Genomic DNA, 16,553 nt, shown 5'->3' with positions numbered 1-16,553 from the left:
TAAAATGAATGCTCCTAATTTGTTAAGCGAGTTGTGAAGCAAAGCCTTCTTCCTCTACCTTTCAATGTGTTACGTGCCAGTCAGGAGCTCTAAGGTTTGAATCACCAGTCAGTCTGTCTTTGTACATAAGGTCAACTTTGAGATGAATTTCCAGAGTCAGTAACATATTTATTCTGATTCACATGTACTCTGACTTTCACCTGCAGATCATGAAGCATGTGAAACCTGGAATGAAGGAATATGAGATGGAGAGGTAAGAGGTGCATTTGGTCCAAGAAGAGATACAGCGATGGGGACACAACGACATGCAGACTGCAGTGGGACTCGAACTAGCTACCCCCTGATTCGAAGTCCAGCACTCTAGCCACTGAGCCACAGTCTACGCTTTAATATCTAAAGTATATGTCGGGATTTAATCAGCCCTTTACTATCAAAAGTAATGTGACTTTTTTTCAGTTGCATCCCTAAATATGTCGTATTCTAACATGTAGTATAAAAAAAGCTGGTAAAATACAGATAACTTATTCGGGCAGTAGGGTATACTAACTAAGGGTATAATCAAGTTACATCTAGAAACACAGAACTTAGTTGTGTCCTGTGTCACAGTGAAACTGACAATTCCTGAAACACACATTTCAACACAGACACACACCTCACACTGCTGCTGACTGAAGCTTTTAAAGCAGAGATTCTTATATCTTAATCATTTTTTTAAAACTCAGCTCCTTTGTTTTGTATGTTTTTTTCAAATGTTTTTATTAAATATGTTCTTAGATAACTTTGTTTCTCATCGAATTGTGAAGCATCTTGAAATGACGTTGTTTTTAAAGTGTGCTATACAAATAAAATGTATTAAATGCAATATATCCTCATAGGTTACAAGGCATTTAACTCATTAGTGTAAAACATACGGCCTTGGTTTTAAAATGGGTTGAATTGATCTTTTAAATGTCTTAAAAATGAAAAGTCGTTCAACTTTTTTTTTGTGCTGAAATCATTTATTTTTTAATAAAATGGACTTCTTTATGCTTTGCAGCTTGTTCCAGCACTACTGCTACACCAAGGGAGGGATGCGTCACACCTCGTACACCTGCATCTGTGGAACGTAAGGAAATGTCACTTTCATTTAACCTGTTTTAGTTTCTAATTCAGCCTGAAATGATGCGTCTCCAGCTATGTTTTTATGTAGTCCTGTGTCAAATGTCCTTTTTACAGGGTTCTTACGGTCATTGAAAACCTGGAAAAGTCATGGAAATTCAAAATGCAAATTCCAGGCCCTGGAAAAGTTATGGAAAACAATATTTTTCCCAAGGTTTTGGAAAAGTCATGGAAATGTAACTAAAGTTGCATCAAATATAATTGATATATTATCTAATCGCCGAAATAGTAATACTATAATGATAATACATACTGTATCGTATAGTAATGAAACAACGAGGTATTTTGCTGGTGAGAGATTTGAGTTGCTTTAGCGTGTGGAAGCTAGTAAGCCTATTGGATTTGTTTTAGATAGGCACAACATGGTTCATATGCAGACCTTATTTTCCTGTTCCATGTTAAAATAAACCATTTTCAGTGGTACCGCTGAGAAAGAGTAATTTTTTTGGTCATGGAAAATTAGGTAAAAGTCATGGAAAAAAACTGTATGACTATGACTATGAACCCTGTCATATTTAGTCACCTTCATCCTGTTTTTATTTAGTCAAGTTTTTGTCAACTAAAAGCATTTTAGTCTTATTTTAGTCAAAGAAAACTAATTATTTTAGTCTACTTTTTGTCAATGAAAACTGTTGACATTTAGTGTTTTTTAGCCATCAGATTATATTGAACATTTCAGTCAAACTAGTTTAGTCAAAACCAATAATTTGTAATTTTATCTCTCATCAAAGATAGCAGAAAAGTAAGTGTCTGATTGGTCAAAGCCTGCTGAAACATACCATCCACTTCCTGTCTGTTGCATGGTAACGGTCGCCTAGCAGCGACATGACAGATGAAGAATTTGGAGCTCATCGTTAGGCTTTGGCCTTTAGTGCTAAAGGCCTTTAGTGCTAATGAGCACTTCCTGGGGATCAGTAGTTCGTTAATGAAAGATATTTTCCAAATGAAGAGCTGAGAAATAAATATCCGATAGTCCCAGTTATTCTTAAAAGGTCACTGTGTTTTTTTTAAAGGTAAAATCAAACCGATGAACTTGTAAAGGTTGTTAATACTTTATTTCTGCTCTGCAATAAGGCTGTCACAATGTCGAATTTCCTGATAACGTTATCTAAAAACAAATTAAAGAAAACAATTCATCTTAAATGTGCGTTTTATCTCTTTTTGGCAAATGAATAACACATTAACTTGGTTGAAGGAGAGTAGACAAAGAGTTTTTAACCATCACTTTACAAAATAAAATGATTTAAGAGGCGCTCGGTTATTCACACAATATCATATTGTATTAGTAATATTACCTAAATCAATACCGGTATATTGTGTCACCTCTAATTGCAAAATAATATTACATTTAAATGAGTTTTCAGGTAACTTTATATGAGTTGCATCTAAAATAATGACACCTTGTACTTTTCATACGTGTTTTTACTTCCCTTATTGTGATATTTCTTATCAACAGGGGCAACAACTCGTCCATCCTGCACTACGGCCACGCGGGAGCTCCCAATGAAAAGACTATCGTGGATGGAGACATGTGGTGAGCAGCAACTTTCAGCACTGTATTTTTCAGATGCAATAACTTTCTTGAACTCGCTCGTAATTCACAAATATTTGGTAACACTTTAGATGAGGGTACACCTATTCACCATCAACTAGTTGTTAATTAACATGCATATTAGAGCCAAACTACTAGCTTATTAGTAAACATATTCTGAGTTAGAAAATACTACATTTTAAGTTATTTTGACACAATTAACACTTGTAGTTTCATGTCTTGTTACATAAGAATAGATATGTGTTAGGTGTTATTATGGGAGAATGACTATTCTTGTGGTACTACTGCCTTATTAGGCCCATATTGAGCAGAGCATATTAAGACCAAAACTCATGTACAACAACTTCCTTATTTGCAATAAATAAGCACTAATTAGAGGGTTATTGAGGATAAACTCTTAACTAATGGCCTAGTACTTGTAGCGGGTATATGCAGGAATCCTGAAGTCACATGTAAATCCTTTTAAGACCTTTTTTAAGACCCTTTCCACACATTTTAAGACCTCATCGCCACTTGGAGTTCTATCCGGTTACCTTGGCGACACACTTTACCTCACATTGACTATACACAGTATTGATTGTCCTTCCTCCTTATCTTCCAACCATTTGGACGCAGACTTGCATTTCCCCATAACGATGTTGTTTAACAACCGGCGTAAACGGACCTTCGCGCTATCAAGCAGTGAGCGTGCGATGTCCTGTTCAGATGACGTCAAACCCAACGGGATGCCATAAATAAACTACACAGAATCACACTACACACCTAGGCCATGATTACATTCAGGCAGACGGTAGAATACAACCTCTTTGGACCATTTATATACTTATTGAAAACAAGCTACAAAATGTAATGCCTTGGAAAATGCCCTTTAATACTTTTTAATAGCCTTAATTTTCGCTAAATTGATTTATCAACTTTTAATACTTTTTAAGACCCCGCGGACACCCTGTTGTAGAATATGGTCATGTAGAATAAGGCATTAATAAGGGTTTATAATGCCTAATAAAGAGCCAATATACTGCTCGTCTGCATGTTACTGAAAAGCTAGTTGATGGTGAATATGTGTACCTAAATGTACAGTGTTACCAAATATTTTACTATATTTGTACTGATATATTACAGATGTGATCAGAAACAGGTTTATTACCAGGTAGGTTGACACGTACGAGGAATTTGACTTGATGTCATCGTGCATACATAAAAGTAAAACAAAAATGTAAAAACACAGATAGAGAACTATTTTTAGAAAACTATAGTAACATTAAAAAATATTACAAATAATAAAAAATATAGTGAAATATAACAATATTTACATAAAAACAGAATGGAATAAAATCCGGCAGTAATACAAAAATAAAACAGATATTGTGTGCATTAATGTTATGCATAGAGTCAATGAGTCTATGCATAAGTGTTTATGAATAACTCTGATGTGTTGTCGCCCACAGCCTGTTTGATATGGGCGGAGAGTACTACTGCTACTCCTCGGACATCACCTGCTCCTTCCCGGCTAACGGCAGGTTCACCTCGGACCAGAGGGACGTCTACGAAGCCGTGCTCAAATCCTCCAGAGCCGTCATGGCCGCCATCAAACCAGGTCAGCATCTCTCAGTCACTACGGAGATTAACTGTGGAGAACACTTCACTGACGTAGGGGACGACAAATGGGGAACATATGACCAGTTCACTGCTTTTTCTATTAAAGGGGACCTATCATGCAAAATGTACTTTTTGATGTCTTTTATGCATAACTATGTGTCCCCGGTGTGTCGGGGAACTCACGCAGCGTCAGAAAATAAAACCCTCTCTCTTTTCCTCCGTACCCAAATCTCTAAAACGGGGCTACAACGGAGCTGATTTGCGTCCGATATGACGTAATATCGGCAAAGCAGACCCACAACACTATCAGAAACAATGCCCGACTGTTTTGGACGTAATATGGTTGGTGTTTACATTAGCATCGCTAACACTCAGAGCTAACCTGTACTGGAGAGCATGTGTGTGAAGAAGCAGGAAGTAAAAAGGAACTCACCTTGTGGTATAACCGGCAAGAGAGAAAGCCTTTGAGCTCCAGACTGTTTCAGAGAGAATCCTTGATAATCCATGATATGGCGTTTCATCACGGCAGCATTTAGTTTAGACAGTAGCTGCCGGGTCCCGCATGAGCTCAGACCCCTCCTTTTACATTTTGTATACATTTTAAAGCTTTATACCCCAAATCAGCACTTTTGAAACAGGAAGTGAAATAGAGGGATATGAGGCGTGGCTAGAATGGGTGATCTGTTTGGTATTTTGAGCAAAACACTTCATAGACATGTTCTTTATATATTTGTATACATCTGAGACCTATGCTATTGCCTAAACTAGCATGATAGGTGACCTTTAAAGCATTAAATGGGCAACTTTAGTTTGGTTGAGTTGAGTTTAGTCTATTTAAGTTAAGTTTGGTTTAGTGTACACATCAAACCCTACACTCAACACAAATGCCAAACATAAGACATACATTAGACAATAACATTAATTGGTAAACACTGATATTTATTTTCAAGATATTTCCCAACAATATATTTGCAAACAAATACCTCTTCATATCTCTGTGCAAAGCCCACGTGCTAATCAAATGTAAACCTGGCCTTATGCCTACATTCTGAGAGTGTTAGAGTTCGGGTCTTGGACTCCTCTGTTCTTCACTAACGTTGTGTTTGTGCTGCAGGAGTGAAGTGGACCGAGATGCACCGCCTGGCGGACCGCGTCCACCTGGAGGAGCTGCTGCGTCTGGGGCTGCTGAGCGGCAGCGTGGACGCCATGATGGAGGTCCACCTGGGGTCCGTCTTCATGCCCCACGGCCTGGGACACCTGCTGGGCATCGACGTGCACGATGTGGGGGGGTACCCTGAGGTGAGCAGACTTTAATTCTGAGTTGGTGTTTTTTAAGTGATGGATGTGTTTCAGAATCAGAATTTATTTATTAACAGGTAGGTTGACACGTACGAGGAATTTGACTTGCTGTCGTGGTGCATACATAAAAGTAAAACAAGAATTAAAAAAACACAGAACTATTTTAAGAACACTATAATAACATTAAAAAAATATATAGTAAAATAAAGTAAAGCAGTATTTACATTTAATGGAATAAAATATAAAATATGTGCTTGTTACGTCTCATAAAAGTAATATATTTGAGGTATGAGAATCAACCTATAGTCAGGTTGAAGGACCCTATTTAAATTACAGGGATAATAATAATTATTCAGACGTGCTTAGACGTGTTGAAAAATTTAAAACCTTGCATTTCTTAAATGTATGAGATTGTGTGGGTATATGTAACACTTAGACAAGACCAAAAAAGTATAGGAGCGAGACCGTAAACCAAACAGGAAGACAGCAAATTAAAATGTCACAGCAGTTTTTAATATTTGAGGGTGCCGTGTTTTAAACTACTCCTCCTATTATTATCGGTGCTTCCCATTTGATCTCTTCTATGTCTTGTAAATTGTATTGTTTTTAACTGTTTGTAGATAAAGTGAATGAAACTGAATGCAATTGAACACAACAGACCCTTACTGTTGCAACAGTCTCCAGTCAGAAGAAGAAACCCACTGCTTTATTGATGTGTCATCAATAATAGAGAGACCCCCGGTGCAGAAGTGAGACAAAAAGAGGCCGAACAGGTTCAGGGAGAGGGCAGGAGAGAGAGGGGGGAGAGAGGGGACTAAAATGTTGTCTGAACTCTGAACACAGACAGTTTCAGGATGTGGTGGAAGATTCAGTCCAGCTGCTCTTCTGCAAACTGACAGCAGAAGACAGTTAACCCACATGGTCTCCAGGAGAAGTGTCAGTGTGTGAGGCAGGCAGCGCTGAATATACAGTAAATACAGTGATCAGTCAGTCTGTGGACAAAATATACTGTTGGCTAGTCTCAGTCTGATCTCCAGGAGATGTCTTAAAGATCAATATGATGCTCATTTTCAGGTTCCTATTTGTATTTTGTGCCTCTACTGTGACATGTGACAACTACCTCATACAACCCTACTATAAGCAATCCGAACAAACCCTTTCAATATGTTTGGTGAATCAGTTCTTCAACGTACTTCCTGAAGACAGTGACATTTCTACGTAACACTCGTGCTTCTATTGGCTAGCGCTCCAACATATTGTACGTGATAGGCTAAGGGGCGGGACATCTCTAATCGGTGGACTAATCACAACAGAGCCGGCCAGCTAACCAATCAGAGCAGACTGGGCTCTGGTTTCAGACAGAGGGTGAAAAGAGGTGCTGCAGCACAGACAGTACGAGAACAATAAAGAGCTTTTTGAACATTAAAGCATGGAGACATGTAGAGACACTACATACTGATATACACCTGAACATCAGCAGGAGAGGACTCTTTAAAGTAGAGACACTACATACTGATATACACCTGAACATCAGCAGGAGAGGACTCTTTAAAGTAGAGACACTACATACTGATATACACCTGAACATCAGCAGGAGAGGACTCTTTAAAGTAGAGACACTACATACTGATATGAACCTGAACATCAGCAGGAGAGGACTCTTTAAAGTAGAGACACTACATACTGATATACACCTGAACATCAGCAGGAGAGGACTCTCTAAAGTAGAGACACTACATACTGATATACACCTGAACATCAGCAGGAGGACTCTTTAAAGTAGAGACACTACATACTGATATACACCTGAACATCAGCAGGAGAGGACTCTTTAAAGTAGAGACACTACATACTGATATACACTTGAACATCAGCAGGAGAGGACTCTTTAAAGTAGAGACACTGCATACTGATATACACCTGAACATCAGCAGGAGAGGACTCTTTAAAGTAGAGACACTACATACTGATATACACCTGAACATCAGCAGGAGGGGACTCTTTAAAGTAGAGACACTACATACTGATATACACCTGAACATCAGCAGGAGAGGACTCTTTAAAGTAGAGACACTACATACTGATATACACCTGAACATCAGCAGGAGAGGACTCTTTAAAGTAGAGACACTACATACTGATATGAACCTGAACATCAGCAGGAGAGGACTCTTTAAAGTAGAGACACTACATACTGATATACACCTGAACATCAGCAGGAGAGGACTCTCTAAAGTAGAGACACTACATACTGATATACACCTGAACATCAGCAGGAGAGGACTCTTTAAAGTAGAGACACTACATACTGATATACACCTGAACATCAGCAGGAGAGGACTCTTTAAAGTAGAGACACTACATACTGATATACACCTGAACATCAGCAGGAGAGGACTCTTTAAAGTAGAGACACTACATACTGATATACACTTGAACATCAGCAGGAGAGGACTCTTTAAAGTAGAGACACTGCATACTGATATACACCTGAACATCAGCAGGAGAGGACTCTTTAAAGTAGAGACACTACATACTGATATACACCTGAACATCAGCAGGAGAGGACTCTTTAAAGTAGAGACACTACATACTGATATACACCTGAACATCAGCAGGAGAGGACTCTTTAAAGTAGAGACACTACATACTGATATACACTTGAACATCAGCAGGAGAGGACTCTTTAAAGTAGAGACACTGCATACTGATATACACCTGAACATCAGCAGGAGAGGACTCTTTAAAGTAGAGACACTACATACTGATATACACCTGAACATCAGCAGGAGAGGACTCTTTAAAGTAGAGACACTACATACTGATATACACCTGAACATCAGCAGGAGAGGACTCTTTAAAGTAGAGACACTACATACTGATATACACTTGAACATCAGCAGGAGAGGACTCTTTAAAGTAGAGACACTACATACTGATATACACCTGAACATCAGCAGGAGAGGACTCTTTAAAGTAGAGACACTACATACTGATATACACTTGAACATCAGCAGGAGAGGACTCTTTAAAGTAGAGACACTGCATACTGATATACACCTGAACATCAGCAGGAGAGGACTCTTTAAAGTAGAGACACTACATACTGATATACACCTGGACATCAGCAGGAGAGGACTCTTTAAAGTAGAGACACTACATACTGATATACACCTGGACATCAGCAGGAGAGGACTCTTTAAAGTAGAGACACTACATACTGATATACACCTGAACATCAGCAGGAGAGGACTCTTTAAAGTAGAGACACTACATACTGATATACACCTGAACATCAGCAGGAGAGGACTCTTTAAAGTAGAGACACTACATGCTAATATACATCTGAACATCAGCAGGAGAGGACTCTTTAAAGTAGAGACACTACATACTGATATACACCTGAACATCAGCAGGAGAGGACTCTTTAAAGTAGAGACACTACATACTGATATACACCTGGACATCAGCAGGAGAGGACTCTTTAAAGTAGAGACACTACATACTGATATACACCTGAACATCAGCAGGAGAGGACTCTTTAAAGTAGAGACACTCCATACTGATGTACACCTGAACATCAGCAGGAGAGAACTCTTTAAAGTAGAGACACTACATACTGATATACACCTGAACATCAGCAGGAGAGGACTCTTTAAAGTAGAGACACTACATACTGATATACACCTGAACATCAGCAGGAGAGGACTCTTTAAAGTAGAGACACTACATACTGATATACACCTGGACATCAGCAGGAGAGGACTCTTTAAAGTAGAGACACTACATACTGATATACACCTGGACATCAGCAGGAGAGGACTCTTTAAAGTAGAGACACTACATACTGATATACACCTGAACATCAGCAGGAGAGGACTCTTTAAAGTAGAGACACTATATACTGATATGAACCTGGACATGATCAGAGTATGTCCTCATTTAGAGGCTAACGTGATTTATTGCAAAAGAACTGAACATATCAGTTCACAATGTCTTGAATAGTCCCAGTTCCTTGTTATTGACAGTTTATCCTCCACTTTCCTAGACGTAAAACAATGGTTATAAAATGTTACTACTTTTCTATCTGCAGCTTGTGTTTTTTACCATGTTGGTCTTTCTCACAAATGAATTAGTGGTTCCAAATTACACAGTGGTGTATATGCTGAAGAAGATATGTGTTTACTCTGATGTTAGATCATTATATTCACGTGTATTCCTGTACTCTCCCAGGGGACGGAGCGTGTGAACGAGCCCGGGCTGAAGAGTCTCCGGATGGGCCGCCTGGTGCAGGAGAGGATGGTCCTCACGGTGGAGCCGGGCATCTACTTCATCAACCACCTGCTGGATCAGGCGCTAAGCAACCCGAAACAGAGCTGCTTCATCAACGGCGCCGTGCTGCAGCGCTTCAGGGGCTTCGGAGGGGTCAGTGCGCCGAAAACACATTTATATTGTGGTTGAAAAAAGATTCTCTCTCTTTGTGTCCTGATCCATTTATATAAAAAAAAACCTGTTTGATAATGAGCTGATCAGATTTTGGCCACTTTATGATGTCATAAAGACGTGTTGGCTTGTGTAACCATTAGCCAATCAGCAACCAAGGTAACCCCCCCCCCCACCTTATCACCTGAATCTCCTCCTAGAGTACCTTTGAGTTCTTTTTAACCAAATCTCTCTCAGAGGGGCGTGGGGAGGGGCTCCTTATTTTCATCTAAAGTAACAGACAGAGAATCAGCACTTTGGAAACAGGGCTGAAACAGAGGGGATTATGGGTAATGCTGCAATGATCTTTTTGGTGTTTCAGCCAATCAGAGACATGTTCTGTATATATCTGAGACCTCTAATATATTGATGAAAAACAGTATAATAGGGGACCTTCTCCTCTCTGTGTGTCTGACCTCTGTTTCGTGGTGTGTTCAGGTGCGCATCGAGGACGACATCGCGGTGACGGCTGACGGCATCGAGCTGTTGACGTGCGTCCCTCGCACCGTGGAGGAGATCGAGGCGTTCATGGCCGACTCTGAAAAAACCTTCAGCCCCGTCGTCAGCAGCCAGAAAGTCTGAATGGAGTCTCGAAATAAATAGATTCATGATTTACTGCAGAAAAACACAAGCATATCCTTCAATTAACATGAAGTAATTACTCACGTGTGCAACAGATACACAATCAAGATGTTGTACTAAGCCTTAGAATAAGCATGTTGTAATATTAAAATGAAATGTATGCAATATCTTTTTGATAAGCTTTCAGAAATAGCTAAAGGGACAAACTCCACCTTATACATTAAAAGTGTTCATTTCGGTGCTGCCTTAATTTTGTAATATGGTTATTCTTATATTTCTCTCTTTGTACCCATTCACAAAATGCCGTGAAATCAATTTGAATAAACATTTTACTTGCAACTGTGTGCAGAAGAGCATTTCTGTTTATTAAGATGGTATTTTGTATGTTTTTTTTCCGTATTTAATTACATTTATTTGATATATATTAATCAAACTCAGCTTCTTTTATGCAACGGTAGAGTCTATGGCAGTGAATGCTGGACCCTGAAGCCAACCCTGCAAAAGTCTCTTGACGGATGCTACACCAGAATGTTGCGAGCAGTACTTAACATCAGCAAGAGTGTGCATGTAACCAACAACATCCTGTACGAGGGAATACCAAGGGTGAGCGAGAAAATTGCAGCCAGGAGAATGAGACTAGCAGGACATTGCCAAAGGCATCAAGAGCTGCCAGCCGGCAAATTGGTGCTGTGGGAACCAACGCACGGGCATCGGTCACGAGGACGTCCCGCACAAACATACGTGGACGTACTCAAGAACGACGCAGGAGCACAAAGTACCAATGAACTGGCCAGATGTTTGGAGAACCGGGATGACTGGAAGCAACGATGGAGGGCTCGTCTGAGGACGACCTAGAGAGATATTAGTACATTTGACCAGTCTGTGAACTAGATAAGTCCTCTTGTCTTATTAACACACACATATGGTTTGAACTGTAACCCCTAAAATAGGTTGGACGCCATTGTCCTTAATTAAAGAATGACAGAAGGAGTTATTCTGTAAAGTGTACAAATAATAATGATTTCTATAGTGTGTCAACAATACCTTATACTTGATGTGATGGAAAAGGATGCATTAGCGTGGACGCTTTTGAACAGAATCAATAGTTTTTATTCCAAAAAATATAAAGATGTTTATAAAAAGTAGAAGGTGAAATAAAATCCAATTTTAAATAGACAATGTCCGACACGTCCAGGTCAGTGATTCAATGCTGCATTGATTTGGATTCACATGCTCACATGAAATGGAAGTGATTGAACCAAATCAATAGTTTTCAATAAAGAAATCTGTTTTTTCAAAAAGATATTTATATATTATAGGAAGGTGTATTAATATCAATAAACAAATAAAAAGAGGTGCATCTTACTCGTTCAGTTTAGTAATGCTGCATTGATTTGGACTCGTTTGGTCATGACATAGAACCAGTGGTGTAAAGTACATTTACTCAAGTTTCTTAAGTACAATTTTGAGATACTTGTACTTTACTTGAGTATTTTAATGTTATGCTACTTTGTACTTCTACTCCACTACAATTGAGAGTTACATTATGTACTTTTACTCACTACATTTATTTAATACCTTTAGTTAGTTTACAGATGTGGATGAATGATGTGAAATATAACCAAGTGTTAAATCATACTTTAGTTCCACCTGGAGTAAATTCACAAGCTGCCCTGCAGTATACAAAGTCATTCAAACTAGCTGCACCTTTACCAGCTTTGAGAACACTTGATGATCAATCATTATAAAACATATCATATATATTATTCTGAAATGGACCAATCTGCACAATGACACTTTTACTGTCGCTACGTTAAAGGTCATGGCCATTTCCACTGATCATAATTCCATTGTTGAGGTCTACTAGAATAGATTTATATTGTGCAATTTTCCAAACTCACATTGGTTTCTCATACAGCATCTCTGTATAGTATGTGTATTCACTGAATTTCGCTCGTTGTAGCTCCAATAGCTCCAGCCCCACCCTCCCTGTGAGCACAGTGTGCTCTGATTGGTCGGGACGTTGTGAATCGCGCTGAGCTCCGTGGAGGTGTGGTTTCCTTGTTTAGCGACAGCGAAATACAGCCAAACTCACCCTGAGCACACACAAAGTCACAGCCGAAGTAAAAACAATAAGTGTGGCTTGATATTGAGTAAGAAAAAGGTTGATAAACGCTGTGAGAATGGGTCTGACTCTGCAGAGAGAATTTCGCCGCGATCCCAACTGTCTGTTATCAGCCTGCAGCCAGGGAGGAGAAATCAGCAGTGTGTGACCGTAACGCGTCATAGTTCTGGGCGCGGCTTCTGGCCATTCCTACGTCACGATACCCAGGAAGTAAACAATGGACAATGCAACCTGATCTCACCAGAATGCGTGACTCCACCAAGACTCCTTAACACTGCATTGCGTGGTGGACTCACGAACTTTGTTACATTTACGTGTCTGCACCACGCAAACAACCCCAATGTAAAGTGAATGAGGCTCTTTTGTCATGGTGCACACACGCATTTCTACAACGTCCTGCAGTGAGCTTTTATTCTATACAACGTTTTTAAAATCTACTTTATAGCTTGTAGTAACTCACAGGAGGCTTCTTTTATTTTATTTGTATTCATAATAATTTGTATTTTTCGTCAGAATGTATTATGGTGCATTATTTACGAATTTTTGTTCTCAAAAAACCGTGCATTGTGTGTAATACAACTGTGATTTTTATTAAATTAGTTAGTTTTTAAGGAAGGCCAGAGCTTCAGCTGTGTCCAATAGATTGTTCCCTTTTAGTTAACGTTTTTTAAAAGAACATTATATTCCGATTTGATCCTGTCCCCTTTATTGTATTACGGAGAGCAATGTGAGCGTCCATTCCCATTGGATAACGGAGGGTTTTACACCCGGAAGTAAGTATTCTCTTTACTGTCGATTGATTTTACAGTGATATCTGCACTACTCATCAACTCAAAAACACCAGATAATCCTTGTTGATTACACAACATTGATTGGTTTAAATTGTGTACAATGCTTTTGTAATTTTCCCCTTCGATTCGGAGAAACAATATGTGTTCAGTTTAGGATGGCCGAAGACACTACACTACCCAGAATCCTCAGCTATCGTTTGGGACTACACCATGTGCTTTGCTTGACAAACCCCGTGATATGTCCTCAAGCTCTGTGATTGGATGTTGGAGTGGCAGTGCGCGAAGTTTACGCTGAGCGACAAACAGCATTTTGAAATGGAATGAAACGAATGAAACCCATCGACGGCACACTATTCAAAACAGGAATCGAACGTCTCCTACCCCCCCCCCCCCCCCCCCTTTAGGTCACAGGCTCCTCCAACAGTGCAACACAATAAAACAGATACACAGAAAAGATAGTGCAAGTCAATACAAAAAGAAAAATAGTAAAAAGTGAAATAGTGCAATAAGAGTCTCTATACAAGTGATTGGAACATGATATATTAGACAAATTATTTCTGAGTAGCAGCCAGATTAATGCTAAGGATGTTATTTCAAAGTTCAGGTGTTTAATAGTCTTATGGCCTGTGGGATGAAACTCCCTGAGTCTGGTGGTTTTAGTCCGGATGTAAGATAAGATAAAATAATACTTTATTGATCCCAATTTGGGAAATTGTTTTTGTTGCAGCAGCATAAAAGACAAGGCATTTTACAATAAAATAAATAAACTAGAATAGAAATAAAATAAAATAGAAAATATACGTGTTGAAATAGAAAATATACATGTAGATATTATATATGCAAATATACATATTCAAAAATATATGACAATGGAATATGGAATATCAAATATTGAACAGATTATATATGTGTAAAATGTACAGCGAGGTTGTATTACAAGAGAAACTATGGAGCAGAGAGTTCTCTTCCAGCCAGAGGTGATTTATTACAGAGTTATTGCAGTGGCAGGAATGTGTTCCTGTATCGGTCCTTGTCAGCAGTCTGTTGGAGAAGGAGCTCCATTGACTGTCCAGCTGCAGGTGGAGAGGATGGGTGGGGTTATCCATGATGGACAACAGCCTGTTCAGTGTCCTCCTCTCCACCACAGCTTCAAAGGGGTCCAGCTTGATGCCGATGACAGACCCAGCTTTCCTGATCAGTTTATTGATCCTGCTGGTGTCACCGGCTCTGATGCTGCCCCCCCCCCCCCCCCCCCCCCCCCCCAGCAGTCCGCAGCAAAGTAGAGTGCACTGGCCACAACAGAGATCTCCAGCATCTTGCTGCACACGTGAGGATCTCAGCTTCCTCAGAAAATAGAGTCTGCTCATCCCTTCTTGTACACAGCGTCAGTGTTGATCCTCCAGTTCAGCCCATAAGTGCACTCCCAGGTACTTGTAGTCCTCCACAACAGCCACATCCTCTCCTAGAATGCGGCTGTTGTGCCAGATGGCAGCAGACAGAACAGTTTGTGGCTGGGGTGATGGGACGCTTTTATAATCCTGAGGGCTTTCTTTAAGGTTAACCTGGTATTTTTACTCCACTACATTTATTTTAGTCACTTTACAGATTCTGATTAATGATGTGAAATATAAACAACCCTTAAAGCAGACTTTAGTTACACCTGAGTAAAATTCAGGGAAGGTGATTGTCAAGTGCCAACAATCAGGAGAGATATTTGATTGGAGGACTGGCTTATCTAAAGCCAGTTGAGTAGCACTTGAAATGTTTTGGCTCTATGAAACCTGATGTACTTATATGATTCTGTTTTCTTCAAGCTTGTATTTTGTTGGTCGCTTTGGATAAAAGCGTCAGCTAAATGCAATGGAATGTAATGTAATGATTGTTGGTGCTTGAGAAGACTAAATATGTATCTGCAGATTCCTATAAAGTATATACATTACTCGTTATTCTCTACAAATAGTTAATTAAAAACTGTATATAATTGCTATTTTGGACATCCCTTTTCAAGATTTCAATATTACTCTAAACGTGTAATAACGTGCTTTAACCAGTAGGTGGTTTGGGTTAAAAAGCTGTCAAGTTTACAGTGTTAACAAAATATACTGCTGTTTCTGGTTTAGTTTACGACGGATATATTCTGTTATTGTTTTGATATTTGTAACACAAAAGCGATGGAAAAACCCCACAGCAACACAGAAAAGATGGTCTTAACATGACCCAGCGGTCTAGTAGTTAATAAAAAACAATAATATCAAAACAAATTATTACTACTAACTTTATTGTGAAATTAAAACAGAACGGTAAAAGAATAGTTTCCGGTCTATTTTGAGCCCGATCTCTGTAGATAAATAAAGAACTACGACAGATGTGTAATATTTAATGCAGCCAACCCATTTATTACAATGCATTCATGTGATGACTTTCAAAGAGTAAAGCAAGCACTGCTGAATAAAGTATGATTTATCTTTTACGAAACGTTTTTTTCATATGGAATGCAGTTGGAGGTCAACCAATCACAGAGCTTGAGGCAACGCGGAACAATAGCTGAGGATTCTGGGTAGTGTAGTGTCTTCGGCCATCCTAAACTGAACAAATATTTGTTTCTCCGAATCGAAGGCAAGGCAAGTTTATTTATATAGCACTTTTCAACACAAGGCAATTCAAAGTGCTTTACAAAAAATGAAAGAGATTAAGAAAATGGCATTTAAAATCAGTCATTAAAAAGAAAAGCTAATACAATAAACATTAAAAGAAAAAATACATGGATAAAAGTTACAGTGCAGTCTAAGATATGAATAGTTCAATTAAAAGCAGCGACAAAAAGAAAAGTCTTCAGCCTGGATTTAAAAGTAGTCAGAGTTGCAGCGGACCTGCAGGTTTCTGGGAGTTTGTTCCAGATATTTGGAGCATAATAACTGAACGCTGCTTTACCATGTTTAGTTCTGACTCTGGGGACAGAAAGCTG

At 39.1% G+C, this 16,553-nt stretch overlaps 1 protein-coding gene across 1 annotated transcript in view; it reads left to right on the top strand.

The window, feature by feature from the left end:
• pepd (peptidase D) overlaps nt 1–11,011 on the top strand; it is a 36,762-nt gene extending 25,751 nt beyond the window's left edge. Inside the window, exons 9-15 of the mRNA XM_034205169.1 lie at nt 207–253; nt 1,037–1,105; nt 2,615–2,692; nt 4,159–4,307; nt 5,424–5,608; nt 9,842–10,033; nt 10,529–11,011. Of these exons, the coding sequence (XP_034061060.1) occupies nt 207–253; nt 1,037–1,105; nt 2,615–2,692; nt 4,159–4,307; nt 5,424–5,608; nt 9,842–10,033; nt 10,529–10,672 (864 nt within the window). The 3' untranslated portion in view covers nt 10,673–11,011. The remainder of the gene's footprint in view (nt 1–206; nt 254–1,036; nt 1,106–2,614; nt 2,693–4,158; nt 4,308–5,423; nt 5,609–9,841; nt 10,034–10,528) is intronic.
• The last annotated feature ends 5,542 nt before the right edge of the window (nt 11,012–16,553 follow it).

Source organism: Gymnodraco acuticeps, unplaced genomic scaffold (assembly GCF_902827175.1).
Source record: "Gymnodraco acuticeps unplaced genomic scaffold, fGymAcu1.1, whole genome shotgun sequence".
Taxonomy (NCBI): Eukaryota; Metazoa; Chordata; class Actinopteri; order Perciformes; family Bathydraconidae; genus Gymnodraco; species Gymnodraco acuticeps.
Note: the sequence above shows the minus strand (reverse complement) of the source record. Positions and strands in the feature narration are given on the sequence as shown.